The sequence below is a fragment of the Sinocyclocheilus anshuiensis genome, unplaced genomic scaffold (genome assembly GCF_001515605.1).
Source record: "Sinocyclocheilus anshuiensis isolate Anshui unplaced genomic scaffold, SAMN03320099.WGS_v1.1 scaffold106, whole genome shotgun sequence".
NCBI classification, from domain to species: Eukaryota; Metazoa; Chordata; class Actinopteri; order Cypriniformes; family Cyprinidae; genus Sinocyclocheilus; species Sinocyclocheilus anshuiensis.
The window spans coordinates 89,426-107,197 of record NW_015542347.1 but is presented as its reverse complement, the minus strand read 5'-3'; the positions used below and the strand labels follow the sequence as shown (position 1 = coordinate 107,197).

At 35.2% G+C, this 17,772-nt stretch overlaps 2 protein-coding genes across 3 annotated transcripts in view; both read left to right on the top strand.

Annotated features, from left to right (window-relative positions):
* Positions 1-11,045, top strand: part of LOC107691409 (probable ubiquitin-conjugating enzyme E2 W-B) — a 14,518-nt gene extending 3,473 nt beyond the window's left edge. For both annotated transcript variants that reach the window (XM_016489982.1, XM_016489983.1), the window contains exons 3-6: positions 929-1,031; positions 6,474-6,629; positions 10,466-10,541; positions 10,638-11,045. In XM_016489982.1, the coding sequence (XP_016345468.1) occupies positions 929-1,031; positions 6,474-6,629; positions 10,466-10,541; positions 10,638-10,651 (349 nt within the window). In that variant the 3' untranslated portion in view covers positions 10,652-11,045. The remainder of the gene's footprint in view (positions 1-928; positions 1,032-6,473; positions 6,630-10,465; positions 10,542-10,637) is intronic.
* Positions 11,046-13,454: 2,409 nt separating this feature from the next.
* LOC107691439 (double-stranded RNA-binding protein Staufen homolog 2-like) overlaps positions 13,455-17,772 on the top strand; it is a gene marked incomplete at its 3' end in the record, with an annotated part of 93,426 nt that continues 89,108 nt past the window's right edge. Inside the window, exons 1-3 of the mRNA XM_016490032.1 lie at positions 13,455-13,540; positions 15,195-15,402; positions 16,844-16,974. Coding sequence (XP_016345518.1) covers positions 15,204-15,402; positions 16,844-16,974 — 330 coding nt within the window. The remainder of the gene's footprint in view (positions 13,541-15,194; positions 15,403-16,843; positions 16,975-17,772) is intronic.

The window sequence follows — 17,772 nt, the reverse complement described above, 5'->3', positions numbered from 1 at the left end:
TATAACACTATTAAAAATCATGACCGGTAGTGTAATACAAACTAAAAGGCAGAAATGTGAGCTCCTTTGACGACGCAGCAATATTTCCGCTCCATTTCTGGAATGTTCTCTCTCTTCTGAGAACAAACGGCTGCTGGAGATATGATAATACTGTGGCAGGAAAATCACATTGTTGATAGCACTTTATCTGACTCTGGTATATTGCAAGAATTTTCTGTTAGCAGATGGTCTGACAGTATTGATATTCCAAATGAAAATGTGTGTTTGTACTAGAGATGCCAAAATTAACACATTAACGTGATGAATGAATTAAATATGGTTACAGCTGTTAATATTTTTGATTCATTTATCTGATTTGACATTATGTTTTGAATGTTGATATCATTTAAAATTATTGTCAGACATTATGTATAGTAATAGCTTTAGAGATGGGGAATTAAAGATGTAAAGCATTTTCAATTGTTTAGCTATATAAGCAAAATCAGTTTTATTTTAGGCTACATTGTCGACATGAGAAATGACCTTTTTATATAAAAGAGTGCATTTCTGTTCCCAAAAATTGAAGTTCATTAATCGAACTGAATTTATGTTGCCCTCTATGCCAGATGTTTCATCTCCGTATTGTCATCTGTTTGACCCCTGACATAGTGCCGCTTTCTTTACTGTTTAGTTCTGGATACTTAATGGCTATAGTCTTGTCTTTTATTGCTCACAATCTTGCTGCTTTCTGTCTCTCTCCTCACGTTTAATTCTTCTCCAGGCCTTTAATGGCTGAAGTGAAACACTCCGCTGGCTGGCAGTAGAGTAATTCTATTTTTTTCTCAGTGGTTTATGCTGTTGCTATTATGTATGCAACATTTCCATAGTTTAAGAGACCGTTTACCTAACCAAAATGCTTCATTATTGATGTCTTTGCTTCTTTTTACAGATGGATTGTGGATATGGAAGGAGCCTCTGGTACTCTTTATGAGGGGGAGAAATTTCAACTTCTTTTTAAATTTAGTGGTCGTTATCCCTTTGACTCACCTCAGGTAAGTCTAAATATTACATATTAACTCTATATTTCGTAATAAAAATGTTATTTGTTATTTGAGTATTATTTATTAACTATTATAGTTTTTATTAATATTTATTAGTTTTTTTTATATATTTTGGCTTTTATTTTTATATTTTCAGTTTTCATTTTAATTTTTTTAATGTTTTGTCATTTTATTATGTTCTTTTGTCATTTGTATTAGTTTTTAAAATATTTCTGCCCAGTCTTATTTTAGTATTATCTATACACTATTATAGCTTTTATTAATACTTATTAATTTTTTATTAACCTTTTTGCTTTGATTTGTATATTTTTCAGTTTTCATTTTAATTTCTTAATTTTATTTTGTAATTTTATTATGTGCTTTTGTCACTTGTATTAGTTTTTTGTTGTTAAAATATTTCTAAATAGTTTATTTATTTTAATTTTAGTTTTTGTTCAATTTCTGTTAGTATTTTAAATATTTTAACTTCAACTTTCAAACTTCAAACATTTTTGTTTGGTGTGTTTTTCATTTAATATTTATATTTTATTGTATTGCTGATTTATTTCAATTAACATTTTTTCTGACATGGTTTTGACATGGTTTTCCATGTATCATTTTATTATATCTCTGTACGTAGGCAGAGACAAATCATATAAACAAGTGTGATTGTTCACGATAACATTAACTTCTCCATCTTACTTGTACTCAACTACAGTATCTCACATGTGGCAGATCACGTTTGCAGTGGTCTGTGCTGCTCTCGGTAGTTGCCACATCGCATTGCTGTCCATTTGCATAAAATGAAACTCTGTGAATTGCTGGACACCGTTTATTGTACATTTGTAGCAGCCAGATGAACATTTAAGGCTCAACTAAAATCTGTTTTGCACCTAAACAGTAAAATAATAGGATCGATCCACACAAGGGCATTTTGAGCTTGTTGACTGCAGAATCAATGGCCACATATGAGGGGATTAACTCTGATCTTATTTTACATATCAGTCCCACTATAAATAGCAGAGCGGTATAGACCAGATTAGATAAACAAGCTCACACACCACTAAGGCTTTTAGGGTTAAGAACAGCATGAGTATATGGATACTGTTATAGTTGAAAACCATGTCACAGCAAGTGACAGAAATACTGTTGATGGCTTAGAGCTGATACAAAGTGTAAATGGAGCAATAGTAAGTCTTAGTCAAAGGAGCTTTAAATGCGAGGGGCAGCACTTGAGATTAAAGGTGACTGATAAATAACCTTTTTTGTTGCTGAAGTGGCCCTAGCAGTGTTTGTGCACATTAAGTGCATTTAATCGGGAGTGAAGCACTGGCTATTTTTATCTGTCTGACCGTGAGCGCGCTATGCTTTTTCTTATGTAAGTCCGGATCTGGCGCTGGCTTCTCATTCAGCCAGCTGTCTCTGTCGCTACCTCCTAATCTAGCGGCCTCATGCCAATTGTGAGGACTAAGCACCGGCTTATGATTTAAAGGGATAGTTCACCCCAAAATTAAAGTTCTGTCATCATTTACTCACCCTCATGTTGTTCCAAATCCATGTGACTTTCTTTGTTCTGTGGAACACAAAAGAAGATGTTTTGAATGTCAATGTTGCTCTTTTCCATACAATTAAAGTGGGTGGGGACTGGAGATGTCAAGCTCTAAAAAGGTCAAAGAGCATTATAAAAGATTAGAGCCCGACCGATATGGGTTTTTGGGGCCGATACCGATATTAGGGACGTGTCACTCGTATAGTTTTGAATGGGGAAAAATGCAACGCTCAATATGGTCGCTCAATCGCAGGAAGCCCCGCCTTCTGAATGAAGGAGCCAATCACTAATCTGTAAAGTCAGCGCGTCACTGCAGCTGCCGTTAGAAGTCGCGGTTGCTATAGAAACAGTCAGCATTTTGAGACATGCGCTCAGGATTGCGCATGCGCACTGGCTGATCTAACCTGAATAATAAGCTTTTTATAACGCAATTTGAGCAAAATAAACAACATTTATGACACAGTTGATATAAGATTTCTTTGGTGATTTCAAATATGAAATTTAATCGCAAGCTTAGTGAACAGTTTTGTAGAATTTGATGTTTCCCCATTCAGAGAGATAGGAGTTGCTCTTGCATGCCCGAGAGGCATTTCAAAGATGGCCGCCGAGTGACATGACTTGTCTTAAAGGGACTTTGATACAACTCATGGAATATATTTCAAGTCCTTTGAATTTTATGATAGTTTTGTTTAGAACAGGCCAAAAATTTAGTTGTTTTTCATGGAAAATTGAGCTTGACCACATTTCCACCATGAAATGGAAAACTTTTATAACACAATTCCTTACTTTTTCTCAGAATTGTGAAAAATTTAGAACAATTGCACAGAATTGAGAAAAAAATAAACGTGCAATTCAGAGAAACTTTGAATTGTGAGAAAAATTTTTAATTTTTCTTTGTCTCAATTCTCATAATTTTGTCTAAATTCTCATTAGGGATGTAACGATGAACCGCGAGCCGGTTGAAAATTTATTCAAATATGTGATGATTCAAATCGGTTGAGATGCCAAACAAATTGTGAAACAAGTAGGAGTTTATATGAATGCATCTCTGATGGGAACTGACTTTAGAAAAGTTTATGTGGTATTTTATTTTCACCTTGCCTCTGAACGATGCATATGAAAGTAGTGTTCATAAGCGCAGCTCTGCTTTGTTTACAGCGGTAACCCAGGAAACACTATATCATTGCTGTTCACAAGCGCCACCTGCTGGCTGAAAGTGAATTTGCGTCTCATTAAGCTCATCTGCTTTTTCGTTCAGATATGTTTTATGTAGTATAGTTTCACAAAACTAAAGTCAGACCATGCAGTTTTTGCTTCAAATTTCAAAATTATACAGTCTAATTTAGGCCACGTTCACACAGCAGCAGAATACGGTTGTCAGTCCTGTATTTGAGTCCTTGATACGGTTACGTTCGCACACAGTTCGGTTATTTACAGGCGTGACAACCGCATTCTGTAACCGAACTCACACCTGTAAATTTTCAGGATTCGCAACCGCATTCTCGGTACACACGCGCTGTGTGAACGGAACAGGACTGGACAACTAGTTGTCTGTCACATCATATAGCGCGAGAGAGAGCCTCTCTGCCGCACAAACGCGCGTGTTTTCGGTAACTTACAGTGACTGAGAAATGAGCTGCATGTCATCTGAACGTTTTAGATCCCGTCAGTTTTCCACCGGAGACGCTTTCGATTCAAATGCTCCGCTCTCCACCCAAATTTAAAAGCTGCTGTCGGTTAATGAAGATTTGACGAAAGAACTCACGGCTCGATTGGACTCTTGTCGTGTCAGAAAGTGATAAGACTTTCAGTTTTATGGATGTCGCCATCTGTGATTTTACTTTGGTCACTATCGCTATGGTTACTGGGAAGGAATACAGGCTTGACTCCCGTTGCACGTTCATACAGACAGTATTCTAAACACAACTGTAAGCTGCTGTGTGAACGGGACATTTCGAGACTCACACCTGTAAAGAAAATGCGGCTGTCAATCCCAAAAACTGACAGTGTGAACATAGCCTTAGATTAAAAACTGTTCATGCTGCATGTAGGGCTTATGCTGGATCTTTGTTTGAATCATGATTAAAATGCAGTGGTTGCCTCTAACTTTAACCTAAATGGAAAGAGCACAGACAAAGCCTTATGCCTCATGCACACCGGGACGATTATCGCCCGCGCTTATCGCCAGCGTATTTCGACGAGTCTTGTGTGTTCATACCAGAGCCGATCCTATACTTCTGGGGGCCCTACGCAAAACTGTGTCGGGCGGGCTGACGAGTTATGAATGAATGAAACGCATTTGTCCATGTTTCACTCTGTCTCGAATCGCGCTCACGGAAAGCGATTGAGAAACAGTGTCTCTTCCGCGGCTTGGTACACTTTCCACTCTTTTTTTTTTTTTAGTCTCGAGCAAGAGACTGTATGACATTGACGTTACATGATTTGACTGATTTTTACGTAGAAAGGGTGACAGCGAACCGCTTTAAAAGAAATTAATGTTCATGTTTTCATAACCGCTGGCCAAATTCAAAAACGAAACTAAAATTAAAACATCTTTGAGAGCAAGGGGGCCCCCTGGTGTTTTGGGGGCCCTACGCAGCTTGTGTACTTTGTGTATAGGGAGGATCGGCTCTGGTTCATACCCAAGTGATTTTCACTGGCGATGAGCCGAGTGAACATGCAGATTCACTCCCTGACATTAGATGGCGCTTAATGAAATGCCCCGGTACACATCGAATCCTATTTGGTCTGCAATTCCTCTCCATAACAACTCCCTCTTATCGAGATTTTTGTAGGACTTCGCTGTCGCGTTTGTCATAAAGCTCTTTGTGTTCAGAGACCAATGAGACCAGCAGCTCTACATTCATCTTGCCTCGATGCTTCTTCTTCATCTACTTACTTCCTCTTCATCGTTAGGTATCAATTGTGTGCTCGGCAAGACCGTTTTGTGCTTGAGTGCCACCAAGTCGTGTTTTACTGTAACTTCAGCAGCTCCAGGCACGTGAACAAAAGCGCCAATCTCATTGGTCGGCCAGTTTTTAACGCGGCACGTCAAACCAACAAAACGAGACCGAGGCGTTTTTTAAAAAATGACACTTTTACGCCTGACGTTCTGCGTGCCGGTGTGCACACTCACATTGGCGCCCTTTGTTTAGTTACGAGGCGTTAAACGTCGGCGATAATCGCGCTCGATAATCGTCCCAGTGTGTACAAGCCTTTAGTTTGTTTATATGAAGAGATTTATTTTATTTGTGCAACTTATTTGATTTGGGGTTTGTTTTAAAATTTCTATTTAGTTTTCTAATATTTAAATTTTACAAAGAAACGTGCAGCAATAGCCTAATAAAAGGACACCTTTTCATTTACTGTCTAATGTATTCAATCTCATTTTGTAAAAAAAAATTGTGAGAAAATCGAATCGTGAAATCAAAACCGTGAACCGAATCGAATCGTGAGTTGAGTGAATTGTTACATCCCTAATTCTCATAATTCTCATAAACGTTTTTCTTGCAATTGTGAGTTTACGTGTCACAATTCTAAATTTATGTCTCACAATTCTGAGAAGTCCAAAGAAAAGGTTTCCTTTTGTTACCTTTGGTGAAAACAAGCTTGTCACAGTTCTCACAATTCTTACTTTTTTCTTGCAATCCTAAGTTTATATCTTGCAATTCTGAGAAAAAAAGTCTGAATTGTAAGAAAAAAATCGCAGTTTCCATTTTTTTTAAATGTTATTTTATTTTATTATTCTTTTTTTTTTTGGATAAATTATTTGGAAATAAGCTTCCAGAATGTTCCCTTTCATTGTATGGAAAAGAGCAGCTTGAAGCAAGCATACATGGTCATCTAGTGTACTATATTTGTCTGAAACAGCTGAAAATAAATGTCTTTATGTTGTGTTTTGACAGGTAATGTTCACAGGAGACAATATACCCGTCCATCCCCATGTTTATAGCAATGGCCACATCTGCCTGTCCATCTTAACGGAGGACTGGTCACCAGCTCTTTCGGTGCAGTCTGTTTGTCTTAGCATTATTAGCATGCTGTCTAGCTGCAAAGAGAAGGTAAGTGTCTCACACAACAATGCAGTGGTTTTGTTGATATGTTTTGATATCTGTTTTGTAACTTAGTTATTGTATCTCTTTGGATTTTAAAGTTATAGTGTGGATCAATATGTAAAGATAACACATTTAGTTTCTAATATGGGACATATTAGACGGATATGTTTGTTCATTAGTTACAATAGTAAGACATTAACCGCCATATCTGGTGTCTCTCTAAATCAATGACTTACTAATTATAGTCCTTGCTTAAAGGTGTCTTAACGCTGATGTTTTATAATTGACTGTCTATACGAGCTTAGGGACAGGAACAGAAAACAGAGTTGTTAATCAAACCCTAAGCATTTGTTTTCAGTTTACATAAAACATACAGTTAATACACATTCACCAGCCTCTTTATTAGGTACACCTGTACAAGTGCTCATTAATGCAAATATCTAATCAGCCAAGCACATCAATGCTTTTAGGCATGTAGACATGGTCAAGAAGATCTGCTGAAGTTCAGACCGAGCATCAGAATGGGGAAGAAGGGTGATTTAAGTGACTTTGAACATGGGATAGATGTTGGTGCCAGACGGGCTGGTCTGAGAATTTCAGAAACTGCTGATGTACTGGGAATTTCACGCATAATCATCTCTAAGGTTTACAGAGAATGGTCTGAAAAAGATATGAGAAGCAGATCTGTGGGTGAAAATGCCTTGTTGATGCCAGAGGTCAGAGGAGAATGGCCAGACTGATTTGGGCTGATAGAAAGGCAAGAGTAACTAGGGCCCTGTGATTTCCACGATGCAGAAAATGCGGACGGAATCACGGAATCCAATCATAAATATGGAATTTACTGTATTACGTGGAATGTCACGGAATTTGTCAAAATTTGGATAAATATATAGTTCAGTCATGAAACTCTAGATGACGCGTTCTGACGGGGTGTTAACGTACTGATGATATTCAGAGAGTTAAACGACTTGGCACAAGCTGATTGGTTCATGCAGCATATGCAGCCAATGAGCTTACTGCCTTGCATTTATATGGCTGGCTAGCATTCACTTGAGATTCCTGCAGCGTGCTTTCGGAGTTCTCTGAAACCATCCACCTTCCCCAGCTCCACCTGTATAGATCTACGGGGTTATTTTATATGCTATTTGTGCAGCAGCGGTATGTCTTAAATACTCATGGCACAGTATCGCCATATGCATTGGCAGTAGCAAGTACCTGTACTTGCTTGCAGCAGCAGAAATAATCTACAACTACAGCAATAACCAAAAGCAGCAGCAATTCAGCAGCAGTGTAGCAGATCTGTTCCGCCAAGACCAAATACATTAACATTGTCATATCCATCACCATGCTAAAATGTTCAGAGAGTTGTCATGATTGAAATTAATCATAAGTAGTTCAGTACACTGTCAGCGCCGATAGCTTCGTGGTTAAGTACATTTACATTTACATTTAGTCATTTAGCAGACGCTTTTAACAGCAGATCTATAAACAAGTATTATGCAGGACACTCACGTGCAGCCGTCTGTCTCTTCTGTTGACTAATCGCTTGACCCGGCTTGACCCGGAATCAGTTAAGTGCGCTAACATATAGTGCAACTGTGGTGACCCGAGTTCGATTCCCATCTTGTGGTCCTTTGCCGATCCTGTTATACCCTCTCTCTCTGCCCAATGCTTTCCTGTCACCTCTCTACTGATTTATCGCATTAAAGGCATTAAAAAACCCATAAATAAAACGTAAAAAAAAAAGGTAGTTCAGCACACTTAAATCAAATCGTGATATGGACTAGTGTCTGTTAATATTAAGCTGCAAAAAGACTGTTTAAAAATTAATTGTGCATGTTCTGAATGAATGGCGCAGATGCAGTTTCGTTACTACACACATACTGAAGCGTGCATGTCGCTCGCGGGGATTTCAGCTTCTGCATCTCATTAAATGAGGACATAAGTGCATGAACAATCTCTAGAACTGCTCTGAGAGTACTTCATGAGCATTTTACTGTTTCATTTGAATAAAACTATCATTTATCTTATACACACAGAAACTTAAAGGTCCTCATGGCAACCCGTCAAAATAAAAGTTCGGGTTAACTTGAAGAAATTGTCAGAAATATATTACTATTGTACAGTGGAAAACTTTTTTTCAAGGACTAATCACACAATATTTCTCACATGTTTTAATTTTAATGGTAAACCCCCTTTGTTTGTCAAAAAATAATGAGTTTAATTTTCATTTGATTAAAAGATAAATTAAATATTTTATGCCTAAAAATTAAAATACACAACAAAAGAATTTCTGAGAAAAAAAAGCAAACATACATTTTAATAAATTAAGTTGTTTTTATGCATTCAAATAATTAGACATGCTTAAACACAGAATTTTGGTAACAATAAAACAAAGCGTGAGAAAATAAAACATATTTCATAGTGCCCTAAAAATTTTATTTTTGTTAAACTTTTAATAAATGAATGTTAAATTGTGTAGGTTTCATGATTTTAATTAATTAGGCATGCTTTTTGATTAATAACATTTAATTTACCCATTAAAAAGGAGCCCAGAAAAATTAAGACGGAATTTGGGAAAAAATAAAACGTATTTCATAGGGTCCTAAGTAACTCAAATAACCACTCGTTCCAACTGAGGTCTGCAGAAGAGCATCTCTCAACACACAACATGTCAAACAATAGGCTACAGCAGCAGAATATTGGAAAAAGGTTGAGTCTCGATTTCTGCTGCAACATTTGAATGGTAGGGTCAGAATTTGACATAAACAACATGAAACCATGGATCCATCCTGCTTTGTAATAGTGATTTAGGCTGGTGGTGTAATGGTGTGGGGGATATTTTCGTCACACTTTGGGCCCCTTAGTACCAACTGAACATCGTTTCAACGCCACAGCCTACCTGACTATTACGGCTGACCATGCCCATTCCTTTATGACCACAATGTACCTGTCTTGTGATGGCTAATTCCAGCAGGATAAAGCTCAAATAATACCAAACTGGTTTATAAAACATAATGAGCAAACATAATGTTTGCAGCATCTTGTTGAATCTATTTCACAAAGAATAAAAGCAGTTCTGAAGGCAAAAGGGGTCCAAGCCAGTACTAGCAATGTGTACCTAATAAATTGGCCAGTGGATGTAAAAATATGCAGTGCTGGGTAGATTACTTACAAATTATTACTGATTACGGATTACATGATGAAAACTGTAGTTAGTAACATAATTTAGGTTACTCATTTTAGGTAATGTATTCTTTTTGTTTATTGGTTTTAAAATGACCATTTAACATACCATATTGATTTAAAAACACAAAGAGAAAGAAAATATATTGTTTTTTATATTAACATCATAAAATGCATTTAACATGACATTACACCAGGGTTTCCCAAACTATGCTTAATGTAAGAACTGCACTGCAGTGGGTTTGTGAGTTGATGAAAATCTAATAATTAATTAAATCATAAAAATAATTGAAATGCTTGAACACTAAAAATAGAAATATTTCATTTGTTTACCTGCATGTCAGTGTGAATGTTAACCGATATTTCAGAGGACTGTAAACATGTGAATGTGTTGTTAAATTATTTCAATATTAAACTATTTTATGTTAATGAGTATGCCTGGCAAAGACATTTGAATAATGAAGAATTAACCGCCATTGTGTGAATAAAATGTAATCATGCAATCCATAAAAAAAGTAACTGTAATCTGATTATGAGCATTTTAAAATGTAATGTACTCTTAATATTTGGAATCTAGTTATGTAATCCAGACTAGCCCTGAAAATATGTATGTTTTTATTTCTATTTATGTATTAATTTCCTTATATATTTTACAGAGGAGGCCTCCTGATAACTCCTTTTATGTACGGACGTGTAATAAAAATCCAAAGAAGACGAAATGGTGGTATCATGGTAAGAACTAATGTTTTAGTCGGTAATAAATAAAACATTTTTAGTGGAAATGCATTTTGAATGTATTTAAAATCTGCATTTTTTTTTTCTTTTCAGATGATACCTGTTAATATGAACTTTCTAGAACTCCCGGAGGGAAGAAGTCCTACTGAACTATAAAAGCACTTTTTGAAATCATATGGTCTCTGAACTTTAACCTTGGACTCAAACTCAAGCATGGACTCAGACCACAAACATGGGAGATGATGTCAACTGTGTTACCGGTGGCCAGTTGGATGCATGTTTGGGAAAACTAAAAAACAGTCGAAGAATGGAAATACATTTTTAAAGAGGATGGAAACATACCCGTCAAGGGTTGGTGTGGAAAAATGTAGATAAATCCATGAAAAAGGATTTTTTTTTTTGTAGTGAGATTATTTCTATCTTGGACCATACATATTCCTGTTCATTTTTGTCATTGGTATGTTATAAGGTCCATGTGTCTTGTGCAATAACAAGGATAGGTGCATACACTCTTAAAAATAAAGGTGCTTCAAAAGGAAGCTTATTCTTCTATGGCATCGTGAAGCACCTTTATTTTTAAGAGTGTAGCAGGGCCAATAATGAGAAATCCAAATCAAATGATAGAAGTCCAAAACCAATCTGGAAATGATTGTAGTGTCCTTCGCTTTTTCTCTTTCCTTATATTCCTACTGAAATTATATGCACTGTGATGAAAGACCAGTTCATTCTAACGAAGATATGGCGCACCTCTTCAGCGAGTTTCTGATGTTCCACTGTAAATAGATTAATTTAAGAAAGGTACTGTTTTATCTCATTCATCTCAAGCTCTGCTGTCACTGCAAAGGGTGGTTTCATTGTCACTTAAGACTAGAATTGGTCTGTTTGAGCATCAAAACCAACCTTGACCATCCATGAACTCGTATTTACCTCTACCAAGTCATATGGGATGGAACCAGTGTTGTGTAGGTTTGCCATTAAAGCAGAGCTGTAGGTAACCCAGTATATTGAACGTTAGCAAGAAAGTTCTGTCTTGTGTTCTATCTTATTTGTATAAAATGTTTTTGTTCTGAGGCATTCGCTCAAAATTATGTTAAACTATTCCTTTTAAAAAATTTGCTTCACCTTTGTCACTTTTTTTTTTTGGTGCAAGTAATGAAAGAGTGTACGTCTTATTTAATTTGGGGTATTTGTTTTATTCTCTATAACCTCAGATGCTTTGGAAGTTATTGTGGTTTATATATTCTCAAGATGTTGATTATCCTGGTCATATTTGCCTGGCTCAGGTCATTTTTTTTCAAGGACAAAAAAAAATCACAAATATTTTCCATTTGATTATATTTTCTCCTAAAGGACTGTTACATAGTTTAGGGAAAAAAACGAAAGAAACAAACAAAATAATGCGTATAACTCGTAAAAGTGAGATTAATTAACCCGGCAGCATGTAGATAGAGAAATAATGTTATTGCAGAGCACATATTTGATAATGTTTAGATCCTGCACTTTTTCCAAAATGAAATGATTTTAATTCTCCAAAAATGAGTGTTATTATGATCAAAGATTATCTGGTAGTTTGGTTTTTGTGTTTTCTGGGATTAAAAAAAAACTACAACACTTTTTGTTCCCAACAATTGTATATGTTTGATGTACGGTATCTGATCAGTAATGTGCGATCGCACACTGTTTATTAACTTCATACACTCCAAAGATGTATCTTTTTAGCCATCCATTCAGAAATACTTGAATATTCTAATCCTGGTTGGCTTGTCTTCTTTTCCATCGTCTGTGGTACAGTGTACTTAGACTTCCAAGTGAATGTGTTGGTGTAGCAAAAATGGAGATGGCCATGACACTTCCCTTTGCACACAATATCAGGATACTTTATTTTATGTTACACATGTAATTGTCCTTACCACTGAAAGAAAAGTGTGGAAATGACAACAGGGCTAAACTTGAATGTGTGTTTGGTGGCTGAGAAAAATATTGACACCTGTCAGCATTTGAAAGGAAGTCAATACGTGTACACACTTATAAGTTTAAGTAGACTTGGGTATCTAAAAAGTTATCTTTTTTTGCTAATAAAGGGTACTATTTAAATTGGTTTGCCAGTTGTAGGAGGTGATAGGAGTTATTGTTTTTTTAACTCTTTCTTTGAGGGTTTTTTTTTTTGGTATGTACAAATTATGTAAGTTTTGCCTGTTAATTTAAAGAATAAAAATACAGGTTTTGAGTGAGTCTTCTCATTTACACATTGCATAACACAGTTATCCACTTTATTAAGTAAAGCAATAAAGACAGGTTAAGCAATCATATTTCTAGTTATGTACAAAGTAATATTTTAGAATGCTTAATATGCTGTACTGTTATAATTTATAGCTAATACTAATAATACTAATAAAAATGCAGATTACACATTGGATTTATTTAATATTAATTGTAGGTAATGTTTATTATACTTGCCATTAATGTATATATTATAATGGATGTACATTAAGTAATAATTATATCTGTAGTTATTTATAAAGTAATATTTTAGAATGCTTAATATTATATTAATAAATATTTGTAGTTATTTATAAAGTAATATTTTAGAATGCTTAATAATATCCATTAATAAAAACGACATTGTAGTTGTTTATAAAGCAATCAAGCAATTTTGATCTATTATCAAAAATGATTATTGTAGCCGTTCATAAAGTAATATTTTAGAATGCTTATTATCTGTTATTAATAATTATATTTGTAGTTTATAAAGTATTATTTTGGAATGCTTAATATTATCCATTATTAATAAAATGCATATATATACAAAATTGACTAAAACTGTACTAAATGTAAATTTAAAACATAAATCAGCTAGCAGTGCTGTGCCGTCGTCCAAGTGGGCTATTTTTGGAAAAGCACATGTTGTTCATATGTTGGTTTGGTCCTGGTACCATCAGTTCTCTTTAGTGTTTGCCAATGTTGGAGGTGTAACTGGGGTCTGGCCCTGGACGAAGGTAAACTATTATTATTAAATGCGTTGTGGTTTGAAGTAGCGATGAATTCAGGACTGCACTTGAGACTGCGCTCTGTCGTTTGGTTGTTTGGTGGCAGCACAGGCAGCGTGCATCGATGAGATGTGAGGGGTATTTAGCCGTTCAGCCATGATGTCCGCACATTCCCAGCTGAGTTCAGACCGGTGGCCTGTGTGCTGGAGAGGAAGGCTGTGTTCCAAAACCCCGATCAGGGTTGATTTGAATGTTTAAAGGACTATAATAAATCCCAGCATCGCGTCTTGATAATCATGAGAGAACTAAGAAAATGACAACCTCAGTGAGTGCATAGATAGACATAGAGACAACTGGAAAAAGAGAGTGTCCTCACTTTTGAGAGTCAGTTTCACAAAGAAAGCTGTCTTCTCATCCACTGCACTAATAAAGTCCATGATGGATCCTAGTGGTCAAATGTCACTCCATTGGCTTGATGCTGATTTGCTTCCAGTCCATCATTTGTCACACTGGGTTTAATGATTGATGTCATGCATTGCATTTTATGCTTTTTAGTGTGAAGATTTATGCTACAGGAATTATGGAAATATCAGGTGATTTAAAAAGGGTGAGTGGCCATGGAAGTGATTAAAATCTTTATGATTATTGTAAAAGTCAAGGAAGTTTGTATAATAAATGTTTGTTTTTCCTGTAGGTGACTACAGGAAAACAAAAATACTAAATTGATGTTTTTCTTAAGTCACATGTAGAGTGTTTCATTGGCTATTTTTTCATTCATTTTTTTTAAACACCCTTATATTGGAACTATGAAAGACTGAAAAAGTCATTGAATTTCTCTGTTCAGAATTTTTTTAAATTATGTTCTCGTCATATTTGATAACACTTGGCAAACACTGACATGGACATATCAATTCAAACATGAACATTTCAAATCCTTTTATTAAACAATTTCTGAATTGTCACCAGTTTAAGAGCTGATAGAATATTCATTACATTTCTCACAAATATAGCAGTGCTATTTTAGAATTATTTATATAATATTATAGGATTTATTAATATTTTTTTGAATTAGCTTGTATTTTCAGTTTGCATATTAATTTTAGTTCTAGTATTTTTATTCGTTTTTTATTTTTATATTTGTATATTTCTATTTTTTATTTCAATTTTAGTTTTTCATTTTAGTACTCCAACTTATTTAAAAAAATTATTTAAAAGTCAAATTATTTCAACTTTAAAGCTTGTTTTATTTTGATTGCCAAGTTTTTATGTTTACATTTTACGTTAGTATATTTATTTAATAATGAAAACTATTATAATAGTTGTTTTAGTTTTAGGTTTAGTTAACAGCAGCAACAATACAGTCATATTTTACTATGATTGTATCCATTTAAGTGGTTGTTGAGTTTGAATGCACCTACCTTATTGTTTTGAAAGTAATGCTTTCTTTTGTGTTGCACTTTGTCACAGCAGTTAACTTTGAGTTAAAAAAAATGTTACAGCCTTGTCTGTTTTAAAAAATAATGTGTTGCTTGGCTTATCCAGGCCTTGACCATGTCTGTCCTGTAATGCGCTGGAAAATACATTTTGCATGTAGTCTGCAATCCTACAACCTAAATAGTTGATGTTGAGAAAGATTGTTTCATGTTAAATCATATTTTAACAGCGATAGAGCATGGCTCAAGTGAAAGTGCAGACACCAGCCCCCTTGTCTGGACCTGGCCTGACCGCCGTTGCGCCCGCTGTGGCCATGCCCAGCCCAGGAGCTCTGGGTCTGCAGCCCACCATCAATGGCACAGTGCCAGCCACAACGCCCACCTGCCCCAGCCCTGCCTCTGGCTTTGTGGACTCCACTGTACCAGCCAGCCCATCAGGTACGCTGTGGACATGCAAGTCTGATGCATTTAGCCAGTGTAGTTTATAACGTTTATAGTGGTAATGCTCATTTTAACCGCTAACACAAGCTGCCGTGGATGTCCTGTGTCCATTAAAGACAGTTGTGAAAGCGTTTCGGTTACTAAGCAAATTATGTTTGGGAAAACAAAGAAAAACAGTGTATGTTGTGTTATGTCAGAGGGATTCTGTTTTCCACTTAATCTAAACAAACTAAATCGAATAACGCAGTGTAATGTAAACATCTGATCATAATAGTTAACATTTATTAGTCAGTTCTGTGGAATGACATTGTTTTAGGTTGATTTTTAATATGATTAAATGACAGAGTAAACAATTACAGTGGGCCCAAAGCATTTGGACCATTAAAAATGTTTAAATGTGATTTGGTAGATAGCAAAATATGAAACCAGGTGCCATTATTTTAAAGATAAACAGCACAAACACACTTTTCAAGCAAAGCATTTGACAAAAAGATGTTTGTTTGCTTGTTTTTAAATGGAAACATACACTTGCATCAAAAGTTTGTGGTTCTTAAAATGTTTTATAAGAAGTCTCTTATGCTTACCTAGGCTTTTTTATGTGATCAAAATACTGTAGAAAAACAGTAATGAATTGTAAAATATTATTACTTTTGTTTAAAATATCTGTTTTCTGTTAATATATTAAAAAATGTAATCTATTCCTGTGATGGCAAAGCTGAATTTTCAGCATCATTACTCCAGTCTTCAGTGTCACATGTGATTTCATTGATCCTTCAGAAATCATTCTAATATGATGCTTTGCTGCTCATGCAATGTTTTTTTATTATTATTATTTTTTTTTAATCATTTTGAAAAGGATTGTTTAATATCTTTTGTGGAAACTGTGAGACCTTTTTCAGGATTCTTTGATGAATCGAAAGTTCAAAAGAACAATATTTATTTGAAATATAAATCGTTTGTAACATAAAGGTCTTTACTGTCAAGGAATAGTTCACCCAGAAATGAAGATTGTCATCATTTACTCCCCCTCCACTCGTTCCAAACCTATATGAGTTTATTTCTACTGTTCAACACAAAAGAAGATATTTTGTAGAATGTTGGTAACCAAACAGTTGACGGTAGCCATTGACTTCCCTAGTTTTTTTTTTTCTATACTATGGAAGTCAGTGGCTACCATCAACTGATTAACAACATTCTTCAGAATATCTTACTTTATGCTCACCAGAAGAAAGGTTTGGAACAACTTGAGTAAATGCTGACAGAATTGAATGCATTTTTGTGGAATGAAAGTTTCATTTCTTGAAAAAGAAATCTTACTGACTCCAAACGTTTGAATGGTAGTATATGCTGTTTTGGACTCATATCTATAATACAGTGAAAAACCTGACATGCACTTGTTCATTCTTGCATGTGATTAAGCTGTCACTCTTTCTGACAGGCCCTCCGCAAGAAAACATGGCAAACCCTAAAGAGAAAACTCCCATGTGTTTGGTGAATGAGTTAGCCCGTTTCAACAGGATTCAACCTCAATACAAGTTGCTGAGTGAGAAAGGGCCAGCACATGCTAAGGTATTGTTAATGAAGGAATGTGATAAATCTAATGGGAAAATACATGCTATATATAACTTCATGATACACTAATTAGCTTTGCACATCCTGAAAGAAATACCAGTGCTTACAAGGCAGCAAAGAATATTGGAAATTTTTTGTGAGCTTAGGCTCGCTAACTGACATGCAGCATATAAGCAATGCTTTGCTCTTGTCATGAAACTGAGCACACAATAATTAACGTATGGGGTTATGAATGTGGTTACAAATGGTTAAATAAATGCAAGAAAGATAAAGTATGTGCAATCATATTTCAGTATGCAAATGATGTCATCATCACTGTCACTACATTTTGAATGCTAAATGTGACCCTGGAGCACAAAACCAGGCTTAAGTCGCTGGGGTATATTTGTAACAATAGCCAAAAATACATTGTATGGGTCAAAATTATAGATTTTTCTTTTATGCCAAAAATCATTAGGATATTAAGTAAAGATCATGTTCCATGAAGATATTTTGTAAATTTCCTACTGTAAATATATTAAAACTTAATTTTTGATTAGTAATATGCATTGCTAAGAACTAGTTGTATCTCGGCCAAATATTGTCCTATCCTAACAAACCATACATCAATGGAAAGCTTATATATTCAGCTTTTGAAAAAATGACCCTTATGACTGGTTTTGTGGTCCAGGGTCACAAATGTTCTATAAAATAAATTCAGTAGGATTTTAACCTTAATTTTCTTTAAAAAGGGTCACAAAGAGCAAAAATTAGACTGCATATATTACATTTAATGTAATTTATTAAATTGATTAA